This window comes from Mytilus trossulus, chromosome 11 (assembly GCF_036588685.1).
Source record: "Mytilus trossulus isolate FHL-02 chromosome 11, PNRI_Mtr1.1.1.hap1, whole genome shotgun sequence".
NCBI classification, from domain to species: domain Eukaryota; kingdom Metazoa; phylum Mollusca; class Bivalvia; order Mytilida; family Mytilidae; genus Mytilus; species Mytilus trossulus.
Genome location: NC_086383.1, coordinates 35,284,527 through 35,311,576, shown reverse-complemented (window position 1 = coordinate 35,311,576; position 27,050 = coordinate 35,284,527). Strand labels below are relative to the sequence as shown.

The following is a 27,050-nucleotide window of genomic DNA, read 5'->3' as shown; positions in this document are numbered from 1 at the left end:
ATAAAAAAACACACTATATAAATATGTACTATTTAGACACGTAAATAATCGATTTTAAAGCAATAACCCATAGATACGTTCAGATACGTCAACGTATCGGATATCTATGCAATACGTCTTTAAATGCCCCACTTCTATTACAGTGCATACTATTTTTCTTTCATTCGATTCCTTTGGCATGGATCATTTTGTTGCTATTGTAACAATTTATTGGCTGTGGTGGTTAATGTACACCAATTATGAGTGTGCATATACGTGTTAAGGTTTCTTTTTAATAATGAAATAAGGACTGGTGATGTAAATCCATTAAAACACGTTTGATTTTCTACACTATTCATCTGCCTATTCAAAATTGAATATAATAAACCTAAAATTATTGAACAAATATCGAATAGATTATCAACGATCTGTCTAAAATAATTTAACATAAACGGCCTTAAGTTTTTGTAATCATCACGATCACCAACCATTGTTGATGTTGTTGGCTTGGTGAATTGACAAGTAATACGGATTATAATAACTGTTCGTTTTGGAAATCGATGTTAGTTGTATATTATTTGTTAACAGTTGTAAAATACTCCATAGCTGGCCTCTAAAATTGAAAACAACATGTTATCAGTTTAATGCATTCGCTGCTTTTCTTGATTTCCTTCAGAAACACTCAAAGCTAAATATTTGAAAACCAAAGATATCTAGGAAACAAAACAGTTGAAGAGCTATATATATGACCTAAAAGTACCTAAAGATAAGCAAAATTAATCTTACGTCAAATTTGCCTGATGGAGTTTAAACCTTAGATTTTATATACTTTCAAAATTTATAAACGAACAATTTCAGAAAGGTATGATATAAATCCTATCAGTACAGTAGTTCTTACTACAGTGCTTATAATACCTGTAAGGACAGTAAGTTACTATGCAGGTCTAATTATTCTGTATATTTCACGTCCAGGTATTTTTTAAAAAGGTATTGAAAATCTCTATATGGGTTTAAATGTGATTTGTATCTCAGGTAAACGTGTACACGATATTTAAACATCATTCATATCGTACACATTGGCATACTAGTACTTTGTTTTATAACTATGAGGTTGTGATAAACTTGAAATTGTCGTATACTCTGTAATGAACCACGTTTTGCAAAGGTACGCTAAGTCAATGATGAATTGAGACAAAACACTGATTATTGCGTATTAACTGCTGATCTTACTACATTTTGCATGTCGTATAGTCGTTCTGTTGTATAGTCGTTCTGAATAAGAGGTTTCATTGCTATAAGTAAAGCCACGAGGTATTGCCGTGATCATACGTCCAATTATTGATTTGGACTATGTCGTTGACATTTACGCAAAGTATGAATTTAACCTTTTCGATTGTTCTTATTCATGCTTTAGATTTTTTCCATTATGTTTTCTGAATTTGCTCTTCTGTAGTAGGTCTTCGTGGTGTAAAACATTTGATATGTACAGGGTGAAATCATACTTGTGCACTTACAATTTTATTTCATAATAAGTAAAATTACGAGGTCATGTTAGGCTGTTCCCTTTTACCTAATACAATTCAAAAGCTACTCACTGTTATATTGAATTAAAAAAGTTATCTGCATGAGTACAGTATGATCATACCATTACTCTTATATTTTATTGATCTTTTACTACTTTTAGATACATCTGTTATATATCAACTACAAAACAGTATGTCTAGGTTATTATTTAGCAATATGTACGAATTCAGATAAATAATTTAATTTCTACAGAATTTACGTCGACGCTGTAATAAACCACATGTCTACAGCATATGCAGAGGAAACAGGAACAGGCACTTTCAAATGGGACGGAGTCATTAGTTATCCAGGATTGTATTCATCTAGTGATTTCAACGGAAGAGGCGAATGTAAAACAAAACATTTAAACATCGAAGACTATGGAAACAAACACGAAGTTAGGAACTGTCGTCTAGAGGGACTTGCAGACTTGAATCAAGGACGTGACAATGTAAGGAACAACATAACAAAATATATGAATCGTCTCATATCAAAAGGAGTCGCTGGTTTCAGGATCGACGCTGCTAAACATATGTGGCCTGATCATCTTCATGCTATTTATGAAAATCTTGAAGATTTGAACCAAGATTATTTCCCTGGATCACCAAGAAGACCATTCATTTTCCAAGAGGTAATTGATAATGGCAAAAAAGAGGAAGCTATCAGCGCATTCGAATATACAGGCTTTGCTCGTGTAACAAACTTCATCTTTGGAACTAAACTGGCTGAAGTATTCCTAAGAAAAAATCAGGCGAAATGGTTGGAGAACTGGGGAACTGAATGGAATATGCCAAATTCCGACGATGTTGTAGTATTTATCGATAACCATGACAACCAAAGAGGTCATGGTGGAGGAGGTTGGTTAACCCTAAAATTAATACTTTTCTTTGAAACACTTCACATACTTCATATGAGGTAAATCTAGATGATGTAAGGGTTGTAGTTGCAGGTTTTCTTTGTTTTTGTCACGGTCGTATTATTTCACTCCCTTCGCACCTTTCCCATCTACACACGCATGATAAAAATGATTTTAAAATGTAAATTACTCAATTACCTTATAACCTTTGGATATTTTGTAAACAAAAGGTAGCTGTACTCCAGAAAGATATTGTTAATAAAATGTATAATCTGATAACAGAAGGCGTAATAGAAGTACTAATACAACAATTTCACTGAAATTAAAATCTACTAGAATTGACAGCTAATTCAAAATGTACAATCTTTGATTAATGTCAATACATTTAAACATAAATAAGGATATATTGCTAACGGCTATATAGCTATTAACAAGCACAGTCGATATCCTGTCATATTTATATTCTGCAATAGCACTTGTCCTGCTTTGCTCGGACTGTTGATGACATTTTAACTCTACGTGTATTGATGGCTTCTGACATATATATAATTTTGAAAAGCATATTGTATGCACTAGTTGGAATTTTCTGTCAGTCACTGTGAGTACTCCTTGATCGGAACTACCATCTTCTGTCTTTAAGACTGAGTGAGATTTTTTTGTTCGAATCATAAGTAAGGTACTTTCTATTAGAAACAATTTAAACAGTTTCAGAATCGTGGAACGTTGACGTTTACCGTTTGTAACATGCGGTATTAGTTTTGTTCATTGTAAAGGCCGTACGGTGACATATACTTGTTAAATCATTTGGTGTCCAGTGAAGTGTTGTGTCATTTCTAATTTCTTAATTTTATACTAAAAGGAAGGTGAAAATACAATTCCAGTCGAATTGACACCGACAAAACTATGGCCAATTTCAAACGCCAAACGACGAAAAGACGAACAATTAACGTTCAGTTAACTAGATTCGTGTGTTTATATAATATACAGATGACTTTACATCTGAGAGACCATTATATAATGTAGATACATTGAAGGATAAACAAGCGTTGGTTCGTTAATAAGATACCACGTGTATCCATATGTTCTTTATTTAGATTATTGTTGAGACGTCTCTTCCTAATTACAGTTCTGTCATTTAGTATGCTTTTTTATCAATGTGTTCATTTATATATATAAACAACATTTTTATCTTAAATACCAATCAATCAATAATTTGACGTATTCATACTTAAATAAGAACACATAACAATTGAACAATTGAATACATTTAGGTGAGTATTATTCATCGATTCGATTATCATCTATAACAAATATACTTACTGCGATATAACCTCTGTTGTGTACTGCTAATGTAAAAAGTATGAATTTTGGGATGCATTGAAGTTACTTGAAAATCTAGCAATAAACTGAAAAAAAACATAATCTAAGTTAACGGATGAAATATATCAATATATAATTAATCACTCTAATAAACCGAAATAAACCGAAATAAAATCAAAACCAAAAAAACGACAAATACACTTTAAATCTATATATTCATTGCATATTCATTGAACAAGAATGTTACACAACTAACTGATGAATTGCGTACTAAAGCTTGTATCAATTTAGAAATAAAAACAGGCACCAAAGTTAGATTACTGAGTCGTGTGACTTTAATGGATTATCCACATCATTGAGATGCAATACATATAATTTGATTAGACACTGACATGTATTGTGCACTTTTGTAATTCTTGTTGGGTTTTTTTTTAATAAAAAAGAAATGAAATTGCAAAAACATAAATAAAATTAATAAAAAAATCGTTTATTAACATTTCATTAAAAATGATTAATAATTAACATTAACTATTAAACAATGTATGATAAATAAAGCAAGTGTCTTTATGTCTTTCTGCTGAATAAATGAAACAATATAAACCTTTAAATTACTGAAATAATACAGATCAATTACGTTTTAAACAAACACATTTTATTCAGGAGGTGTCTTGTCACATAGAGATCCTAAAAGGTATAAAATGGCAACTGCCTTCATGTTAGCACATCCTTATGGTTTTACAAGAGTGATGAGCAGTTTCAATTTTTACAGGTAATTATTATTTGCCATTGTTTTGAATTTTATTCGGATACGTTTTAATTACTTTTTATACAATGACAAACACCGACAGACCCCCCCCCCCCCCCCAACAAATCCCACATATTGGAAACATTATATACAGTAACTAATCGTATTGTTGCCTCATTCATTACCTTTTATAGATAAGTAAATTAAGACACATTCATATCCATACACTTTGATAATTGCCAGGGGGTGCATGCTTATGTCGCGCTCTAAAGACAACGCTTTTTAAAGATATTTGTATATTAATACTCTATGTACAAAAGTACCCCGACAAAATATTGTTTGTGTTCAATAGTAAATTCTATCCGGTACAGTGACGGACTACCTACTGACAGATAAAAGGTAGGATGTATGTTCATTGTTATTTGTATGAAATTGTTCAATATAGATACACATATAACTATTTCCGATTGTGAGATGTAATAGTTTCTATAACAGTTCAGGATGACAGGAGTTATAAAGGAAAATGCAGCGTTATAGTTACTTTAAATAAGAAGATGTGGTATGCGTGCTGATGAGACAACTATCCATCAAAGTCAAAATGTGTAAACATTAAACAATTAACGGCCTTCTTTACGGAGCCTCATACCAAACAGCAAGCTATAAAAGGCCCTTAAGTGACTAGTGTAAACAATTCAGACCATAAAACCAATGGTATAATCTATATATAAAACGAGATACGAGATACGCTAATGAATGAAACTAACAAACTTGAACTACTTGCATATTCCTTATCTACTCGTATTTTAAAATAACTTAATTTTGAATGGACCACGTCTTCTGATTTGCTGACAGTGTTTTGTCTATCAGCTCATACACGTAATTTTGTCGTATGAACGTGACTTTATCAACGTTTTTTTCATGATTTACTCCAGTTTAAAATGGAATTTAGAATTAGATTATAAAGAATGAATGATTTTTTTTGTTTCATTCAAAATAACATAAAAAATGTTCTACACACTTTAAAATAACGCGCTACGCAGGTTATTGAGTGTCTACCCCATTTTTTTAATGTTATTTCTTCATAGACAGAACAAATATTACAAATGAAAAAAAGGTCTATTTGTAACAGTACATATTCGTAAAAATAACCATGACCTCAACTCACGGACGGGTAAACACGTTTTTACTGTCGTTTCCATGGCACAATCGGGATGACAAAGAATCTATATACTGGTAGTTCTGTAGACAAATATGAGCATGTCATGTGACACGTGCGTGATGCCATTATATAGTCGTCTGCATTTACGTTGTAGCTAACGTCAATAAATGAGTCGCAAAGGAACAGAACTGACATGTTATCGATCAGAAATGTCGTATAGATGCATTAAACATGTCAAATGATAAACTTACATGCAAAAATGATATTTCAATTTGACAGGCATCGATAAGAGTACTGGGTTTTGAAGAGGCACATCGGGGGAATATTGAAAAGAATTGAGATCAGAAGACAACAATCCTTTCATGACCGGGAAATGACAAACAATATTTTCCCGGTGTGTAACATGCCTTTAAATGGTGACTCCTTTTTCAAAATGACAATGCCGGTGTACATCGGACTCGGAGTACGCTAATATTTGGACCAGATGAGTATATACATGTTTGCTTAAAAACGGGCCGGATCATATGATTTTTTTTTACAATGTAGGTATTTTTCGAATAAAAATACTAACCTTACGGAGAAACACACAGCACACTCTCCAAACCCATAGGGCACACGTTTCTAACTGAATTCAATTATAGTGGACATATTGTCCGAATCTTGGTGTACCTGCTATCTTGCATTCGATAGAGTCATTTATATCGCATTTATATTATAAGATTGTTCGTCCGTAATTGAAACCATAGACGTTCGATGCAATGACCTTTTTTGTCTTATTTCCCGTGTTAAAAGGTTTATAATCATGATTATACATTGTACACACAATTTCGTTTAACTTTTAGTTATTTTTAATTAAGTGTATCTGTAATAATCCTGGTACCTTTGATAACTATTGTTCTTATTCATACGATCTTTTTTGTTAACTGTTTCTGTGGGATTCTCAATAATTGGTTTTATTTATTTTGTTTTCTTTTATTCTCTGACAATTTAACTCTTTATATACAATTTGTTTAAAACATTTAATAAACATACAATTCCTGATGACATCAGTAGATAAATGGCTAAGTGTAAAGGTCGAAATCGAAATCACCTCTCTGAATGAAGCCGAATGTGCTAAACCATGTGTTAAGTTGATAATACGTGTATGACGTTAAAATCAAGACACCTGGAAGTGATATTTGATTGTCCAAAATGAGCATTTACTTGAAAATCATTAGAAAAACAGATTTTAACAAAATTACTCGTTGATGAACGGATTTATAAAATCTTCATAATTTAGTTGTCGAATTTTAAGTCCTCGCTGAGGTTCAGACTTAAAAAAAAAAAAAAAAATAGATTACATAACTATCTCGATTGATTAAATCAGATAATATACTGAAACTGATGATAGTTCTATTTTTATAAACAGGTGTTTTTTTTTGCGGGGTGTTAAATATTTTTTCTTTTTTTTTGGCTATCGTGTAGGTTTTCGTCGACTTATAATTTGTTACCACTACAAACCAGTAAAAGTCTGAAATGGCCTATATCTGTACTCGACTGTACTGATTTTACTCGAACAGTCTGAATTGGTCCGACTTGTACTTGATATAACTCGACCCCAGTCTGAACCATACTCGACTGTACTGAATTGTACTTGACCATTGTCATTGAAAATAGTCTGAACTATTACACGACCAGTCTGAAACAGTCTTAACCCATTCTCGATCTGTACTCGACCTATTGTTCCAGTCTAAACAATACTTAACCAAAGGTCTGAACAAACTCGACCAGTCTGAACCATACTGGACCAAATAACTTCTACTTTTTTAACTGTTGAAATGAATTTCCTTTTAACTGGAATAAATAACAACAGCAAACACAATCAATGAATTGTCTTACCTTATATTAGAAATAGATCTATTATAATTTGGGATTAAAAAATATATATATTATATATGATTAATATCAAAAAGGGATAAAATAAAAGAAATTAATAAAATTGTTCTTCTGATTTATAGCGGTAAAGTATAAAATATTACCTCTGTTTGTGGCATACTCGTTAATAAGATCACACCTGGTCAGAGGTATTAGATTCTAAATAACATTAATTCAAAATTGCAACATCCTGTTAACTTAAATAACAAGGCCTTAAGAATATACTACACTACCAATAATTTATCTATACTTTTTTGGTACATTTCTACCCTCGTGCATATCAGTACTGTTAGGAAAGACTGAAAACTTATAATGTTATACTTTCAATGAAATCAGTACTGATTTTGTCAGTACTGTTTCAGTACTGATTTTGACAGTACTGTTTTAGTACTGATTTTGACAGTACTGTTTCAGTACTGATTTTGTCAGTACTGTTTCAGTACTGATTTTGACAGTACTGTTTCAGTACTGATTTTGTCAGTACTGTTTCAGTACTGATTTTGACAGTACTGTTTTAGTACTGATTTTGACAGTACTGTTTTAGTACTGATTTTGACAGTACTGTTTCAGTACTGATTTTGTCAGTACTGTTTCAGTACTGATTTTGATAGTACTGATTTCGTCAGTAATGATTCAGTACTGATTTCGTAAGTAGTGTTTCGTTACTAATTTCGTCAGTACTGTTTCATTATAACACTTTTTAAATCAGACTGTATCTGTATAGTGATGCCTAGTTGTTTTGTATATTTGGGGTGGGTTAATTGTTCTCTTTGACACTTACCCCATTTCCATTCATTTTCTTTATCGTGACATGTTAATGTTTTCGTTATGTTTTTTTTTATTTCTCTGATTTTTGTTGTCCTGAAGTGGTTCAGCTTTAGATCCAGCTCTTCGACAGTTACTTTAGCTTTTTTTTTTTTTTTTTAAATATTCTGGCTTTATGTCATATTTATTGTCAGAATTGCATCTTGTGTGGTCTACAAGGTTTATGTTTTTAATACTTATTAATACTTCTATTTGACAATAACATATTACATGTATTTATATCTTGCTTGAGTCAAATCAGAACATATTGAACATTGGAACTCGATATATTACTTTTGAGAAGATGGGTGGATGGATTGATGTTATGTGATCCAGTGGCAAGTTAAGTGCAGGAAGAGGACATGATACTCAGTTATAAATACAATGTAAATAACATATTTTGTACAGAACTAGACCAATAATGCACTGAGCTCCTTTTTAACATGCTAGTTCAATACACGGAGAGAATCTGCTATAAGACATGTCCCCCTACATGAACAGGTACCTTCAGACTGAACAGTGTATGTTTTTCTCCTTTTACTGTGAGCTGAGCGAATATTCAGAATGCGACCACTTTTTTAAGTCTAACTTCTCATAAATAAATTTCCAATCATATGCTCAATGTAAGATTTTTAATGGTTAAATACATTTATTGACAGATTTCTTTTTTTTTGTATACATTAATCATGCTGCAATTTCATTCACTTGTAATGAGTGTATTGTGAATAGTAACTTAAATACATGTATGCATAACTCTTGTTCTCTTTCCTATAAAACTGCAGAGCGTATTTTACGAAAAGAATATATGAAATTTAGAGCTACAATATTTAGGCATCCCGTTAACGGGGAGTTGAAAGGGTAAGAACTACATTACTCAGTATAGCATGTTCACATGAGGACTGATGACTTTCAGAAACTCTTGGTTTGTAGTTTCTCAGAAATCTCTGATTGATTTGAATCTTACAGACATACAAACAAAGGTACATTTTGTAAAATAAGCATAAAAATTTAAAGAAAGATTTCCAACAGACTGATTAATGTCTGACGGAGGTCATTTGGTACATAATTAACCTTTTGGATTTTTGAACATATATGGTTTGCTTTTCAAAATTAATTTTTATTGACTGAATAAAACAAGCTGAAGAACTCAAATGTTTGTTCTATCTTCTTATCAACTGCAATAACTTCCATCGAAATACAATAAACAGTAATCTTAAGAATGAACAGCATTAAAAAGTAAAAAAATGTGTTTTTCTCTCTCTCAATTTAATGTTTTTTTTTAATAACTGTTTCATAATTCTGCTTCAATGTTATTTTCCATTGCTCTTCCTATGCATGTGATATATATCTTTGCCAACTTGTTTCTGGAAAGGAAAAAGTGGATTATAACATTTATCATTTTGTTAAAGTCCAATAATAAGATTAAACATAGGTCAACCATGACATAATGTGAATCAGTGTACATGCATTGCTAAAGGTGGTATAACGTTAATTATACAAGGTTTATATTATACAGGGAGAAAAATGAAAGAAAAAAAATGGAACAATGTTTGATTTACCTACTTGAAAACTGGCCTTGAAGTCATTAAACTTTCGAGTCAGTTATTTATGCAAACTCCAAAATCAACAAATCAACCAATCAAAATGCTGGATTTCAATTTTCGACCACGATTTTTTTTCTCCGGGCACTGAGAAAATTTTGTATGACTTTAGGACCTGATCTTATACGATTTGGAGAAGAATTTTAGCGTCCCAAGTCTGGGTTCATGGCAAATATCCATGTTTTCAATACGGGCTGCACTTTTAACATTTTTAATTTGTTTTGTTATAAATTAGGTCGTTAATTTTTCTGAATTAAATTGTTTCATATATTGTTTATGTCATGGTCTTTTGTAGCCGACAATACGGTATGGGTTTTCTCATTGTTGAAGTCTGCACAGTTGTTTATTATTGTTCACATTCACATCGTCTCAAATTTGGTGGATAGTTGTCTTAGTGACAATCCTACAACTTTTTATCATTTTATACATATGCAATAGTTTAAAAATTAAATAAAAGTCTTCTTTTTGTGATTTTTTTCATTATAAGTACCAGTGGAAATTCTCATTATAATAAATTACTATCTTTTAAATCTGTTATTCGGTTACAGAGAAGGAGATCTTTGTTTATATTTCCTTTAGTTCAACTATGTCCTGCTGTAATACTCTGACATCTTTGGATCGGCAACAAAACACATATGTATTAATATAATCTGATTTTTCGAGCACAATATCAATGCAATCTGTGAAACAGTTATATAAGAAGTTGTGTGTACGGATTATGTAGTTCCCGTAGACTTCTTTGTTAACTTTAATGATATATTTCAATTGTTGAAGAATTGTATTTCTACTCTTTATTTTTTTGAACTTGCTCGCTGTTGGTTTGTTGTCAGATGAACACACAAAATTAAAGGAATAACTGCAAATACTTACTTTAAAAAAAATCATAATTGAGTGTAAAACTATATATATATACCTACCTTTCAAATTATTTCAATGTTCTACTGTCACCTTTCATACCAGTTCTATCTCTATCTCATGTTTTATCTGTTCAGGACATTTTTTAGTCGTTGATCTAAAACTTTATTTTCCTCATAGACTTAGTCTTTGTGTTCTGGTGGGATCCATTTTTAGATACCTATAACAATAGATCATACTGCATCAAATACTTTGCATGCATTTATAAAAAAGTTGTTTTTCCCAACATGCATGTTATGGTATTAATTATGGACGTAACACTTTGTAAATTGTCCATTGAAAAAATACATCATGAGATAAAGTTTGTATCGATGATTTACAAAATTCTGTAAAGTGGTTCAGGAGTTATTGATGACACTTACGTGGAACATAAGGACAAGATATGTCCCATATGTGAACACATTCTCACTAAGAAAATGTCACCAGAAGTGCAAGTCAGTCATCACAACGGATAATGTTTATGTGATACAGTAAAAACAGTAAAACCATTGGTAGTAAAATTGTGCGGGATGTTTAATTTTAAACAAATGTAAGATTGGTCACCTGTAATCGGATGCCTCATATAGCATGTATAGAAAGAGAGTGCCATGATCTCTACAGGTTAATAACTATTGCAACAACTCTTTGAGAGGCCGTCGGTGGCCTTTTGTCTGAATATGCAGCAGGGCAAATTCCTGTCCACCTTCAATATGCTTTCGTTGTCCAGTGGCAGTCCAAGTTTCGTTGACCTTCTTTCACCCAAGATGACATCTTTTACAGGACTTACCTATTGAACTTATTTAACAATTTTTTTGAACATGCATGTAATATTTGCCACTGGACATTAAGCAAATTTTTAATACATGTACTCTAATATGTTATTATTTTGAGGAATCTCAGTGGGATCATTTTAAACTATGGGGATTATCCTCTTAAAATATAAATATTATTCATACAAAATATTGCTCAATAATTATGTGTCGGATTACTAGTATTCGTGTGTCGGTCCAATGGGTCGTCGGACTAATAGGGCGTCAGGCTATTGGGGTGTCGGACCAATATGGTGTCCGAACAGAAAGATTTAAAAGGCAAAAAAATAAAATAAAAAAAATGTGCAACTTATAAAAGGGTCAGGTCTGGAAGTGGTTTCTTCATTTCTGTATTCTGTAATATTCTATATCCTTTTTCACTTTTTATTATTAATTTTGCCTGTTATTCTCTTTTCTTCATATGCAAGCACCACACTATTATCGATTCTTCATTGCTTCTGTCTACTTTATAACAACAATGGGAATAATATGAAAGCCAGCCAAATAGGACATTGAAAAATTGTCTGTTTTCTGTTTCTTGGTTTATTCTTGCTTGTCGTTGGAGACAAACTTTGTCTTTCTGTCTCTTTAGTTTGTGTGTATTATTATAAATTTAACGAATGTAACACAAATTTGCCATCTTTAAACAAATTTGTTGAACATTGCGTCCGTTATTTAATCTCTTTTTAACAGAAGAAAAAAACTAAGATTAAATATAATCAACTGAAGTAAAAAAAAAAACTATGAACTAAGTCTTTGAAGTTAGATGCATGATTTTTGTTATTAGTTGTTAGTGGCTTTGAACTGAGACTACTATAACAGTAATAGTAGTCTCAGCTTTGAACTAGCTGTCAGTAACTGCAAGTACTCTCAGATCTGTATTTAGTGACCTTTTTTGTTGAGTAACTGTAACGTCCATTATGTTTTTGTTACTGAGATGTATTTCTATTTGCATTCATCTGTTATTTAAAGTTAAATAAGCCTTTTTCAACTGAATTTTATAGTTTGTTGTTATGTAGTACTGTTACAACTCTGTTCCAGGTTTAGGGGGAAGACCCTAGCATGTTTAACCTCACCACATTCTGTATATATGTTCCTGTCCGAAGTGAGGAGCCTGTAATTCAGTGGTTGTTGTTTGTTGGTGTGTTACATATCCATTGTTCGTTCATTTTTGTACATGAATAAGAACGTTAGTTTTCTTGTTTGAATTCGTTGACATTTGTCATTTTGTTGCCTTTTTTTAGCTGACTATGCGATATGGCTTTGCTCATTATTGATGGCCGTATGGTGACCTATATTTGTTAATTTCTGGTCATCTGATCTGCTGACACATAGCCTACATTTGACTTGTAAAACATACATGAACAATAGCAATCCGTAGATGATTCGAAAAGGATCCGCCATCTCTGACTTGTCGTAACAATCGTCTCTTTCTGTAACTTTAAGAATTTCTGCAAGTGGCTGGTAAACCGATATTTTCTCTACTGTATTTCTGTATCCTATCCTTCCAGGCTGATCTACTGTTGTCTCAAATTTTGCCGTTGATGTTATTATCGTCATCACAAAAGCGCGTCAATATGGAACATACAATTGCCTATTGTAAAACGTTTATGTGATTGGATTTACACATGACGTCATTCATTGTTTACAAACGTTATTTTTGCACTCGCACTGACATTTCAACAGTTCAACAGTTCAAACTTCTTCTGGATTGAATACCACAATGGGATTGAAGGTAGATTAAGGTATAGTAGTACATTGAATCTTTTAAAACTGAGAAAAGTGTAGCATATAGCTAATTCAAAACATATTACGTTAGTTAAAAAAGCAGAATACGCGTTACACAGTGGCGGACCCCTGGGGTTCCGGGGGTGGGAACACCATATTATTTTGGACGTTCAATGCATTATAGGCTATATAATACTACTTAAAATATTTTATTTCCCCCATTTTTTCGCTATAATTATGAAATCTTTAGGGGACTGAGTTGGAACCCCCCTTTTTCCTTTTATCCAGAGTGTTTGGAACCACAGACACTTGTTTCTATCCTAGTCCTATTACATATGACCTCGGGGGCATTATTTACTATTTCTATTTGCTGTTCTGATATTTTCTTTTTTACTATCAATGTGCCCAAAAAAAAAATGGAAATATCAGTATAAAAACGTTAAAAATTTAATAAGAATGCGAAGTCATATGTCGACCTTCGTATGGATAGAAACAAGTGCCTGTGTTTGGAACCCTCTTTTAAAACAATGGGTGGATCCGCCTCTGGTTACAGAACTTTCTGTAAATGTCAAAATAGGTATAAAATCGCGGGTTGTTTTGGATATACATATTATTACTTCTTTGCCAAACCTTATTAAATAAATTATTATAGTATTAATATTTGTCAAATTGATATTTGTGAAATGATCAGCCTGACTTTCTAAACATATGATTGTATAAAGGGAGGTGCGGTACACCCCTCGGCGTACGAAGGGGGAGGGGTTCGAAGGTTGGACCCCTTTTTAACGATAAATGCATAAATTTGAAAAGGGAAATCTATTTGGAAACCCTATCTCCAGATTTGGAACCCCCTTTTAAAAATGTGTTTCCTATTTTGACAGGATTTTTTTTTATAGGGCCCAATGCTTCATTTAATTTGGGAAACATTTTAATATATAAGTCCTAGGTGCCTACAAAATTATTTCATCTCGCCACATTGACTGCTGTGTTTTTTGCTGTTCAGTTGTTGCTGCATATATGTATATTTTTATATATATTTGATGTAGGACTTGTCAGTAAAAAATAGACATGGAAATTAGATGAAATTTACAATACAACCGACACGAGTTAAAAAAGACAAACAAGCAGTTTTTATCAAAATGTTTGATTGATATGTTTCACCCAACATAACTTAGGGAACCGAAGTGAGGAGTTCCAAATCCAACAAAGACTACGAACGTGTCTGAAATGACAACGAAGTTATGAATGACGGTCAACAAATGGAGACATAAAAGTCACACCTAGTAGGCAGGTTGCATGCAGTCTGGTCTTGAAAAAAGTATTCAATATATATAAGTCCGGCAAAACAGACATTCCAGTCAGACATGCAAACCCCGGCCACAAAAAAATACGCCCGTTTTTATTCATCATGTTCATTTCATGCTAAATATTTTTGTTGGAAATTTTAGCTTTTAATAGCAAAAAAGTGGACAAGACTATTGTTTTCAATCTAGATACGGCCAAAATTTTTGTTTAAGAATCAGAGTCATTTTTTTTTCTCTCAAATATCTCAGACTGCCTCCTCAAATCAAATGGTTCGTACCTGAGACTTGAAATCTTTCTAGAGCTTATACTGACTGGGGATCATTATTCATTTTGTTAAACATGTTTTCGTAGGTAAATAATATTGTGGAACTTTTTTTTCATGAGAGTGTAATAGTCTATAGAGTATTTACCATTACTTTCTGTTTAGTGGAATAATGAAATAGAAGTCAATACGTTCTTGTTCAATCCTGTGTCGCTTTGAAGGTTTCCTGATTTTCATGACAACCTCAGCCTAAGCAATGTGTATTACTGTAATTTGAATTTCAAAATGACCGAGTGCCGTTTTTTCAACGCACTGGTCAACTCCACCATAGCAAATCACATGACTTTGACAATCAGTAAATACCGGCCAGCGAAAAATGTCTTTATAAGTAAAGAATTGTCGTATAAAAATTAAATACTCGGGAAATGGCAAAGTTTACGAAGTCTAGTCTGATTAATCATTTTACAAAAAAATGCCCCCCTCTGAATCCGCCACTGAAAATCATTCAACAGTCTTCCTATTTTTATATTGTAAATAAAGATGTCTGTGAAATATTTGAATTTCTATTTTATTTTGGTACTGGCTATGGTTACATTGAAATGTAACAGTCGTAAAAAAGTTATTGTTACAATGAAGTTTAGGCTATATCGCCGGAATGCAGACCTAGGGTTGACTAAGGAACTACATAGAATACTTACGAGTGTAACAATGATATTTATGTCTACGGTTACATTGTGTTATTGTTACGTAAATGCACTCAAATGAAAAATTATTTTTTACAATATTTTATACATTTTTTTTTTTTATTTTAATTTTAATTTGATTGTCAGTGTACACACAACCAGTATGTTGTTTCAGTCCGATGCATTTTTGGCCCGGTGTAACCACTCTCAGTGGCGGATCCAGAAATTTACATAAGTGGGGGGCCAGTGACTGACCTAAGAGGGGGCCGGCTCCAGTCACGCTTCAATGATTCCCCTATATAAGCAACCAATTTTTTTCCAAAAAGGGGGGGCGGGTCTCCAGCCCCCCTAAATCCACCTCTGACTCTAGGCAGCCCTCACAAACGAGTAATTGGGGTGGATGGGTTGGGTGGCTCAGTGTTGTATTAATATATAAGAAGATGTGGTATAACTGCCAATGAGAAAAGTCTCCTGTTCATATAAGTCGTAATTTGTAGAAGTAAACCATTATAGGTCAGAGTACGGTCTTCAACATCGTGCCGGCATGAGGTCTCACCGAACAGCAAGGTGTAAAGGGCCCCAAAAGTGACTAGTGTAAAACCATTCAAACTTGAAAACCAACTACAGAATATCAAACTCCTGACTTAAGACAATAACCTCTTTTGTATTGTTACAATCTCAAAAACGTGTCCGATAATTTAGAATGTGTCCGGTTAAAAACGCCAGAATATTTCAAAACTCATATACCCCCAATGATGTAAAGTAAAAACGCAATTCAATATTAATGGTGTGGGATACGATAGAACCCGTATTGTTCGGTTGGATTGTAAATGATTAGAAAAAAAGTCGAAGCAGGTGCCCAAAAAAAATCTGGAGGAAAGGTTTAGTAATCCGTACAGACAAACGTCCAAGGTATGCTACACTGTGCACGCTTTCTTCTGCTTGCAGACACAGACTATAGGTCTGGTTAAAAAAAAAATTGCAGAATAAAAAGTTATTTTTATTTGATGCGCTTTAATTTATGATTTTCTTTATCAATATGATTATTATTATTATAAAGTTCAGACAGAGGTACTTCACAATTTAGAAAACTAATACATCATGTACATTTATATTGTATTTCATTCCCGGTGATTGACCACGTTTACTGTATGTCATTGATAAACATTAGTTTGTTCAGCAAAGGTAATTCATAACAAGCATAACTGCAGGCTAAGTTTACAACACATAATTTACTATTGATTACTTAATGTCCAGTGGCAAATATGTCATGCGTATTTAGAAAAAAAAAACCCATTTACATTGCATTTAATAAGTTTTGTAAAGTTTAAATCATCGTTTATAAATAGTAAGTAAATTCTATTGTTTTAATATTATCCGGTGATGCCTATAAATGTCTTTTTACAAAATGTATGTCTATGAGGGTACTGCTCGACCGGCGTCCCGCAGAAGTGGTTTCGCCAGTGCAATTTGACATGTTTATCAAATCATTGACGCGTTTTTGAGGAACCGGACACGTTTCTGTGTGCTACCATAGATAAATGTATAACATCTCTGGCAAGGTACTACATATATGACTATGTACGATAAATTTTCAATCAAATTAAATTTCCACTTCAATCTATTAAACATTAATGTACTTTTGTATAAAGTAGTTAGTATATATTTTAATGTCTTTCGTCGTTGTTTCACGGATCTTATTATAAAGAGCACATAAATAGACCAAAGCTACACGTGTATGAAATACTTGCCACTGGCAAACACCAATACTTTGATGATGATGAATTAAATTATCATATTTCCCTCTTTTTTTTTTATTTAGAAACAAATTTCAACTTTGATTGATTATAATATTATATATACATGTAGTATCAGAAGTCCAGTCCATTAGTGATTACTGGACTTATGGCAGTATATAAAGCAATAAGTAAATTTTGATGTCATACCATTCCCATCCATAATTAGGTCTTTCCACTTTTCCGTGGAAAGACCTATTGAATTTGTTCTGATTATTATTATTTTTTTTTTTTTTTTTCTTCCGCCTAAATTTTTTTCTTGCGTAGTATTGATGTTTCAAAAGATGTCGCTTAGATATTTGGAATATGATGTCGTATAGTTTATACGCTTTAAATATTTACAACTGCGTAACAAAATACTTTACGTTGTAAGAGTTATCTCCCCAAACACTGTTATTCTTGTGGCCACTACTCTTTCGCAACCATAAAAGATTACGACAAATTTATTTTACCAAATTGCTCGTTACGTCTTCAGGATTAGAATATTTATTCGGACCGAAGCTATCCGGAGACTCCATATGAGAGTTATTTCCCCTTATGCATTTGATATAAGTGATATGCGTTTCTTACTGGTAAACCATCAGTGATATAGGCCTAGGGTCTTTAGATTTGAGGTCCTTGGTCCAAAAAAATGAAAATAAGGTCAAGGTCAAAGGTCAAGGTCATATTCTAAATTTTGATTTTGGCTTATTTTCTCTTATTTTCAACAACCGTGAAAGATATTGACAAATTCTTTTTACTAAATTGTGAGTTGCGACATGTTGTAACTTGTAAATTTTGGTTGGAAGGGTGCGTAAACAATAAATGAGAGTTTTCGCCCATCTTATATTTAAAATCATGCCTATAGTGATATAACTCATTAACCATACATATAACAGACCTAGGGTCTTTTTGTTTGAGGTCCTTGGTTGGTGACCTTGAAATTAAGGTCAAGGTCAAAGGTTAATGGGACGTTCTAGATTTTGACCTTTGCTTTAAATATATTTTTACATTATAAAGTCATAGGAACTGACATTTTAGATTGATTTTTAATATTTTGATAATAAAATAGATCTTTACTTGTGGAAAGACCTTCAATTGTTCTTTGAACAATTGGTTTTTAATTGTGCATTCTTTTTATTTTTACATAACACAGAAATGAGGAAAGTTTTAACATAAGATAATTTATTGTAGCCTAGACCTGTTGGTGACCTTCTGCTGTTTTTTTTTTATTTGGTCGGGTTGTTGTCTCTTTGACACATTCCCCATATCCATTCTCAATTTTATTATTTATAAATTCATTACATTTTCTTTCCTCAGAATGATTAACAGCAATGGAGACAGGAGCAGACATGGGAATGTTCGATGTGAAAATTGAAGACCTATAATCAAAATGATGTATCTAGACAATATGGCACTCATAAAAAAAAAATACCCAACATTTGATCATGAACCATTGAATCCTGAGTTTCGTACAAGTATCAAAACATTAAAGGTGGATGCTTATAATGAGCTCATATTAGAACTAAAGTGTCCTCTTGAATTACCACTGTACATGTAAAAAGACACATCATATCCGGGACTGAATTGAGGAAAAGAGCCAGGAAACTGACATTCAACAAAGCATTCCAAAGAAAAGATGGCATAGGGGGAGAGCAATGAAACATGATACATGCAAAATTAATTGTTTCTTTGATTGTTTTATTTATAAGCTTTCATAAAATAACCAAGGGGCGTAAAATTGACAGAGATTTTTGCCACAAACTTCACATGTTGGTATGACATTGCATGTTTTATTATATATTAAAAAATGGTTATGATAAATAAAAGAAATTCCAGTTATGATTAAAAATAAGGTAATCGAGAGATTGTTTTGTGTTGATTATAATGCATTGCCTAACATAGTAACGTATAACTGCATTAATTACAACATATTTTAAGCAATAGCAAAATACCAAAAAATGAACTGGCAGTATTGAAGATTATAATCTTGTTTGATATATTTATAAATTATGCGCTATTATACAATTGATACTGTAAAATATCAGCCTCGAACCACAGTGTGAATCTTCCTGATGTCGAGTGCGTATTTTTTTTTATAAACACTGAAAGACAGTCACAATCAAAATCAAGAAGTAAGCAAAGAATCACAAAACGAAAGGGCATTTAAAACAACACATTGAAAATTACATATATAAAAACAACACGAACTCCATTAAAAACCGGGAGTGAATTCAGATGCTCCTAATGCGTATTATTTTTATAAACACTGAAAGACAGTCACAACCAAAATCAAGAGGTAAGCAAAGAATCACAAAACAAAAGGGCATTTACAACAACACTTTGAAAAATACATAAAAGACAACACGAACTCCATTAAAAACCGGGAGTGAATTCAGGTGCTCCTAATGGGTAAAATCCGATAAACTGCTTATATTGCTTCAATTCTGTTGTTTTCTCCTTCGCTTCAATAGTATTTCGATAGACGAGAGTAAGCTTGATAATTTTCCTTGGTCATGTTCACGTCGCCAAAAAAAATCTGCGCAGCATGGTGATATAGTCTAAGAGAAAAACGTAACCAGCTAAAAAAGGATAATAATATTGTCACAGAATTATCAAACCTATATTTGGATACCAATTGTACTGAGATGCACATTGTAAAAACTTCTCTAATAATAAACACTTAATCAGAGATATCTACAAAAGATACAAAATATGCCACAAATTATTATATAGCATACTATACTTACCGAGTTTAAAAGTTTTCAGTTCCAAATATTTTTTGAAACAATACACATTCAAGTTAAAAAGATTAACAACACCAAATCTACTGAAACAGTACTAAAAATAACAATACCGAAATAGTACTGTCAAATCAGTACTGAAACAGTACTGAAAAAATCAGTACTGAAACAGTACTGTCAAAATCAGTACTGAAACAGTACTGATAAAATCAGTACTGAAACAGTACTGTCAAAATCAGTACTGAAACAGTACTGATAAAATCAGTACTGAAACAGTACTGTCAAAATCAGTACTAAAACAGTACTGTCAAAATCAGTACTGAAACAGTACTGTCAAAATCAGTACTAAAACAGTACTGTCAAAATCAGTACTGAAACAGTACTGACAAAATCAGTACTGATTTCATTGAAAGTATAACATTATAAGTTTTCAGTCTTTCCTAACAGTACTGATATGCACGAGGGTAGAAATGTACCAAAAAAGTATAGGTAAATTATTGGTAGTGTAGATAAGTAATACACGAGTTTAAGAAAATTGGGCTTTCTTTTTTACCTGTAAAACATGCATGTATTTGGGTTATTAAACCATATTAAAGTGAGTTCTGTATGCCATGTCTTTAATTTAAATCTAATAAAAACAAATTACTGGTAATTTGGAACTCATTTCCTTTTTTTAAAAGGTTATCAAAGGTTGCTATGGAAATTCTATTATCATGATTGATTAAATTTTTGGTTTAACAAAACAAACCAAAAGTCTCTTTTTTTTAAATTTATTAAGTTGCTTTATATTTTATGTATATATTAATAAAAAGAAAATTCACTGCATTATTAACTAAACTCAACTGACACCATAAATCTATACTAGGCTTAAGTAAATGGTGAAAATAGTCCAGTCACTATAAAATACTTCTGAAATATTAAAAAAAAATTGAATAGCATTGAAAATATTAGTCACAATTCATTTTTCAGATAATTCTATCTGCTTGTTTTATTTATATTTCATAAATTTATGTATATATAATTATGTAAGTGTTGATAAATATTGTGTTAAAGTAATATTATGATTGAGTATTGTGAAATTTTAATTTCAATACTATATTGAATACATTTTTAATTTCAAGTTGTTGTTCAATTTGTTTTTTTAAAACATCCTAAATTGATGAAGTTTAGTTGATAGATACAAAGAATATGTCTGGGTTGGTTAAGACTTGGTAGAGTATGGTTCAGACTAGGTCGAGTACGGTTCAGACATTTGTCAGACTAGATCGAGCATGGTTCAGACTCGTATAAAATGGTTAAGTACTGGTCCAGTACAAGTTCAGACTGTTAAGTATGGTTCAGACTACAGTCGAGTATTATCTAGTAAATTTCAGACCAATTCAGACTGGTCGAGTAAAAATCAGTACAGTCGAGTACAGCTATAGGCCATTTCAGACTTTTACTGGTTTGTAGTGTACTGATCCCTTGAAGTTTTGTCTTCTTTTTTGATACCTGACGGTCATGTTCCTTGAATTACATATTTGTTAGGAAAGCTGTTGGTTTATTTCATGGATGGTGCTCGATTCTCGTTATTATATAGATTACACCGCTAGTTTTCCTGTTCGCATTGTTTTATATTAGTCATTTTGAAACCCTTTATATACATGTGTAGCTTGATGTTCGGTTTGAACATAGACTCCGCGTTGACGACCGAATTTAGACCTAGACTTGTCAACTGTTGATACATTGTGACTTGTATGGATAGTTGTCTCATTGATACTCATACCACATCTTCTTATGTATATTTGATCGGCATTTTGTTAAACATATATTACTGTTTTATATAGCTCTGACCAAGGACCTCCTCATAATCCCGATATGTCTATAAAGGATGTACAATGGGGCAATGACTTCAGCTGTGGTAGTGGTTGGGTATGTGATTTATATTAAAAAAAAACTATAGTGCTTGCTGAATGTTATGTCAAGGTGAAAATAGTAGAATTTTTAATTGAGACAACATTAGATCACCAATGTTAAAATCTCATATAATAAAACTGACGGAATTGCAAAAACTCAGCCGAATGGAGCAATACTGAACGCATCGACAAGGTACAAAGACAAACGTCTCCTGATATTCATTTGACACCCGCCTTGCAAATTCAGTCAGTCAAAATATCTTAAATATAATTAAATCTGTTTTATTTTTATCATAGATATCAATTATGTCAATTAACAATTTACCTATTTTATATTTATTTCGAGTTTCGACATTCTGTTCAATAATTCAACATGTTAAGAAGACGCGTAATTATTCACCTCTTGAACGTTTGTCATAGGTTCATTGTAGACAAATCCAGAACTAGAAAAAAATTTGAATCAGCAACGTTTCGATTATATTGTGTACTATTCCGGAGGCTACAATGCATTAGCTAAAGATGTTTTGCTTTTATTTTTTATATTTAGTTTTCATTTTCTGAACATCTACATAAGTTGAAGTCAGTACCGGTAGTAGGGTTTTACATTTCATTCAAACTGTTTATGATATAGTGATTTATGTCACATAGATATAGGAAGATGTGGTGTGAGTGTTTTTAGATCTACAAAGTCGTGTTTAATATAATTGTTTGTGTGGAATTTCAACTTAAACAACTACATTAGTTTCGTTTTATCTTACAAAGTTTTACTTAGTCACTCGATGAACTGTTTACATTATATACAAAACAATCTCAACACTAACAAGTATTTAAAAGGTTTAACAAAAATAGCCATACTGTTACAATTGTCGAATACAATTTAGATCAGATATATTTTATCTGTCATATATGATTTTTGTTTGCATAATTTGTAGATATGTGAACATAGATGGCGACAAATCTATGGTATGGTGGACTTTCGGAATGTTGTCCATGGAACTAATATACATAATTGGTGGAGTAATGGTAATTATCAAATAGCATTTTCCCGCGGAGATAAAGGATTCATTGTGATAAATGCGGATGTTCCGGACTTAAATTTGGAGTTGCCAACTGGACTTCCAGAAGGGACTTACTGTGATGTTATATCCGGAGAGAAAGATGGTGAAACTTGCACTGGTACAAAAGTTATTGTCAATAATGCAGGACGCGCACATTTCCATATCAGGAGTAGGTCAGATGATCCAATGATGGCAATACATATTGGTAAGTAGCTATCGACAAACCTGGGCATATGCCACTACCATAGATTTCCTGATCTAGCGATTTGTGTCAAATACAATATGAAGTTGTCAACAAAATAACTTTTTGAATCAGGTAATTTTGATTTGAGATACACATTAGGATTTTCTCAAATTCCTTTGAAAATAATTAGAAACATTAGCTAATTTGCATTGTTATCGTGATATTTGTAAACTGTAGGCAACATATACATTTTAAAGATCTTTGAAAATTACTAACAAAAGTGTTTAAGGAAGTTATTTATTTAATGGTTACAGATTATCTTCTCATTGTAGGTGCACAATTGGAGAACAGAGGAGAGTAACAACGTGAAGCTGTTATATCTTTTTTTTCAAATCTTTTCCTCACTATTTTGCTTATTGTTCTTTGCATGCTTTAAAGACACATAATTAAAAAAAATGCGTACTAAAGTCGACCTAATATTTAGTTGTGTTTGATATTGATCGTGACAACACTACAAACACTATATATATTTGTTTACTGATATATTTTGATGACATCGGCATACAAGGAAAATAAACGGTTATGCAGTCTATGTTTTGTATCTCAATTGTCATAACGTTAATCTAATACATAGTATATGTTTGTAAGTGTTGCTCATTCAATCTGGTTAATATAAACGAACAATAAACAGCTGTTATATCAGTTGGAGATTTAGGTTATTATGAAACTATGATTCATCCATTTACACATGATTAATGCTACTACAAAACTTAGTGCTGCACAATATCACTCACTACATATGTGAGAAGAACCACAAGGACATACTTATACCAAGTCAGGAAATGACAGTTGTTTCCCATTCGTTAAATATGTTTGAGCTTTTAATTTTTATATTTTATAAAGAAATTTACGTTTCGAATTTTCCTTTGAGTTCTGTATTTGCTTTAATTTACTTTAAAAATAAAAATAAGACTACATATGATTTCAGGAATTCTCTATTTTTTTTATATTATATTGATTGAGTTGAAACATTGTCATAATACAACCAAAACAGGAAGCAATGCTGTACTGAAGGTACTCTACAAACAAATTGGAAATCGATTTTGATTGTATGACAATATTGGAAACTAGAAGTAATCAATCATTATAATAGATCAACACGAAAAGAAACATATACTTAATATATAGATATAGGAAGATGGGGTGTGAGTGCCAATGAGACAACTCTCCATCCAAATAACAATTTAAAAAAGTAAACCATTATAGGTCAATGTACGGCCTTCAACACGGAGCCTTGGCTCACACCGAACAACAAGCTATAAAGGGCCCCAAAATTACTAGTGTTAACCCATTCAAACGGGAAAACCAACGGTCTAATCTATAGAAAAAAACGGGAATAGAGAAACACGTATAAATTACATAAACAAACGACAACGTTTCAATGGTACCAAACCTTCTCCCTTTTTCATATATTTGGCAAAACATTTTGAACCTTTTGTTAATTGATTACCAGCTAACTTATTAGAACATCGCTCATTTTATTTTATTGATGATGAACACTGAAACATTGGTGATACAAACAAAGTGTATGAAAAAAAATGAACAACTGTGTAATCATCTCCTCTAAGTATAAACTAATTACAAGTTAGGATAGACGTACCATGCGTAACATGATAGTCTCTATGCGATCTTATATACTGTTCATTAAACATATTTATCATATACTTGCTACGAAATACAGCAATTTTGTATGTATAGATTATTACATGGCATTTTTCATATCAGACCCTTTATCGGCCCAAGGTTGTGATATCAGACCAAGAGCCGCAGGCTCGAGGGCTGACATCAAGAACAAGGGCCGATAAAGGGTCTGATATGAAAATGCCATGTAATTATCTTTTTATCATATACTTTAGCAGAAGATATATAGCATGCGATACGGATTTTGCCATGTATTATTCTATATATATATATTATATGTTAATCAGGTTTCAGACAGGGTATATACTGTGTCATTCTCGGCTTATAATATACTATAGTTAATAGTTATATCATGTTACACATATATTACGGGTTATCCCTGTCTTGATGTTTTTTTATTGCAGGTAGGCTGAATTGTAAAACATTCATGATGCAGCATATACATTCATTATATGTTTATTGTTTCTTAATATTTTGAGTAATCCATTTGGATGCACCGTTTTTGTCTTAATATTTTCCCCCGTTAATAACATGTTTTAGGTAAAACTTTTAGATTTCATATTTTGTGTTTGTGTGTATGTGGCATTTTTTTTTTTTTTTTACAACATATCCTATATATTGAAAAACCCAACCGGATATGTTCGGCATACATGAAGGATTATGTAATTTGCTTTAAAATTTATTTGATGGTGTATGTAATAATTTATAAAAACACTTTTAATATTACATTTAAGCATTGAAGTGTTAATTGTAATTTTGTTTTAAAAATGTATTATTGACTGATGTACGTCATTATTGTCCCGCTCTTAGCATCAGACATTCATTAGTAAATATATATATATATATATTCTGTATAGCTTTTGATTAAGTCACTAAGGAACCGTTGTGATGATGACCTTTCAGATGTTCCAATTTTGGATAAAAACATTATAGTGCCTTGATGATATGTGGATTTTTTTTCAGTCCGGCTATCTTGTCTGGATATTGCGGACTAACTTCTACCTATTGTGTGGTTCTGCTTCAGTTGACCGTTTAGCTTTAACTTTGTTTCGAGGAGTGTAGAAGGTGTATTTGGCAGTTCCAAGATCAAAAATGCTGTTGTTACTACCTCTGGAGAAGGCATCACTAGTGGCGATGTGTGTGGTTGTGTCCAGATCAACTCGGGATCATCTGGGTCAAATCCCTCGTCGTAGTCGATCCGGCATCGCTTGCCTCTGTCGTTGGTTGGCTGAAGATAATATTGGCGATGGCATGCCTTCCTGGGGTTGACCGGACTGATGACAATGTCCGTCTTGATGAAAATGGTAATAACACTGTACCACATCTCCTATTCTCTATATATTTAGAAGTTAAAATGCCATTTTTTTAAATTACAACAGGAGGTTTTACACATCAAATGTGTGTAAAACAGAACTGAGTGGCAATATTGGGGTATATCCACAAAATGATCAATGGAGTAGAGTTAAGCAACTATAGGTTATCGTACGACGTTCAACAATAACCTTCACTCATACCACAACCCCAATGCAACAAATTGTCAAAATGCAAAACAGTTCATACTAAAATAGATTGGCGAGGTTAATGTAAACAACATCAAAAGAAACAACAAATATGATATACAGCAACACATAAAAACCTTTAAACTACATTTGTACCACCGTTTTAAATAAAACAGACATATAGAATGTATCGCGGATAAACAGTGAATCTGTAAAACATAAGTCAGAACAAACTAATACGATAACAAACACATTTTCTTTCATTTTTTTATATAAATAAGGCCGTTAGTTTTCTCGTTTGAATTGTGTTACATTGACTTATCGAGGCCTTTTATAGCTGACTATGCGGTATGGGCTTTGCACATTGTTGCAGGCCGTACGGTGACTAATGTTTGTGTCATGTTGGTCTCTTGTCGACAGTTGTCTCATTGGCAATCATACCACATCTACTTTTTTTATATAATCAGTTAAAAAAGGCTTAACCTTTTAGATTGGTATAGGTTTTTTTTAACTCCGTCAGGTAATTTGTTTTGGCATACTGAATAAAATTGAGAATGGAAATGGGGAATGTG

At 32.2% G+C, this 27,050-nt stretch overlaps 1 protein-coding gene and 1 long non-coding RNA gene across 2 annotated transcripts in view; one reads left to right on the top strand and one right to left on the bottom strand.

The window, feature by feature from the left end:
• LOC134689997 (alpha-amylase-like) overlaps nt 1-23,639 on the top strand; it is a 124,946-nt gene extending 101,307 nt beyond the window's left edge. Inside the window, exons 5-10 of the mRNA XM_063549968.1 lie at nt 1,756-2,399; nt 4,379-4,487; nt 20,589-20,624; nt 21,968-22,052; nt 22,969-23,299; nt 23,611-23,639. Coding sequence (XP_063406038.1) covers nt 1,756-2,399; nt 4,379-4,487; nt 20,589-20,624; nt 21,968-22,052; nt 22,969-23,299; nt 23,611-23,639 — 1,234 coding nt within the window. The remainder of the gene's footprint in view (nt 1-1,755; nt 2,400-4,378; nt 4,488-20,588; nt 20,625-21,967; nt 22,053-22,968; nt 23,300-23,610) is intronic.
• LOC134691026 (uncharacterized) lies at nt 8,994-13,158 on the bottom strand. Its single transcript, XR_010102082.1, has 3 exons — nt 13,005-13,158; nt 10,859-11,016; nt 8,994-9,704 (listed from the first exon to the last, which is right to left on the bottom strand). It is a non-coding gene; the product is annotated as an uncharacterized LOC134691026 (long non-coding RNA).
• Nucleotides 23,640-27,050: the final 3,411 nt, after the last annotated feature.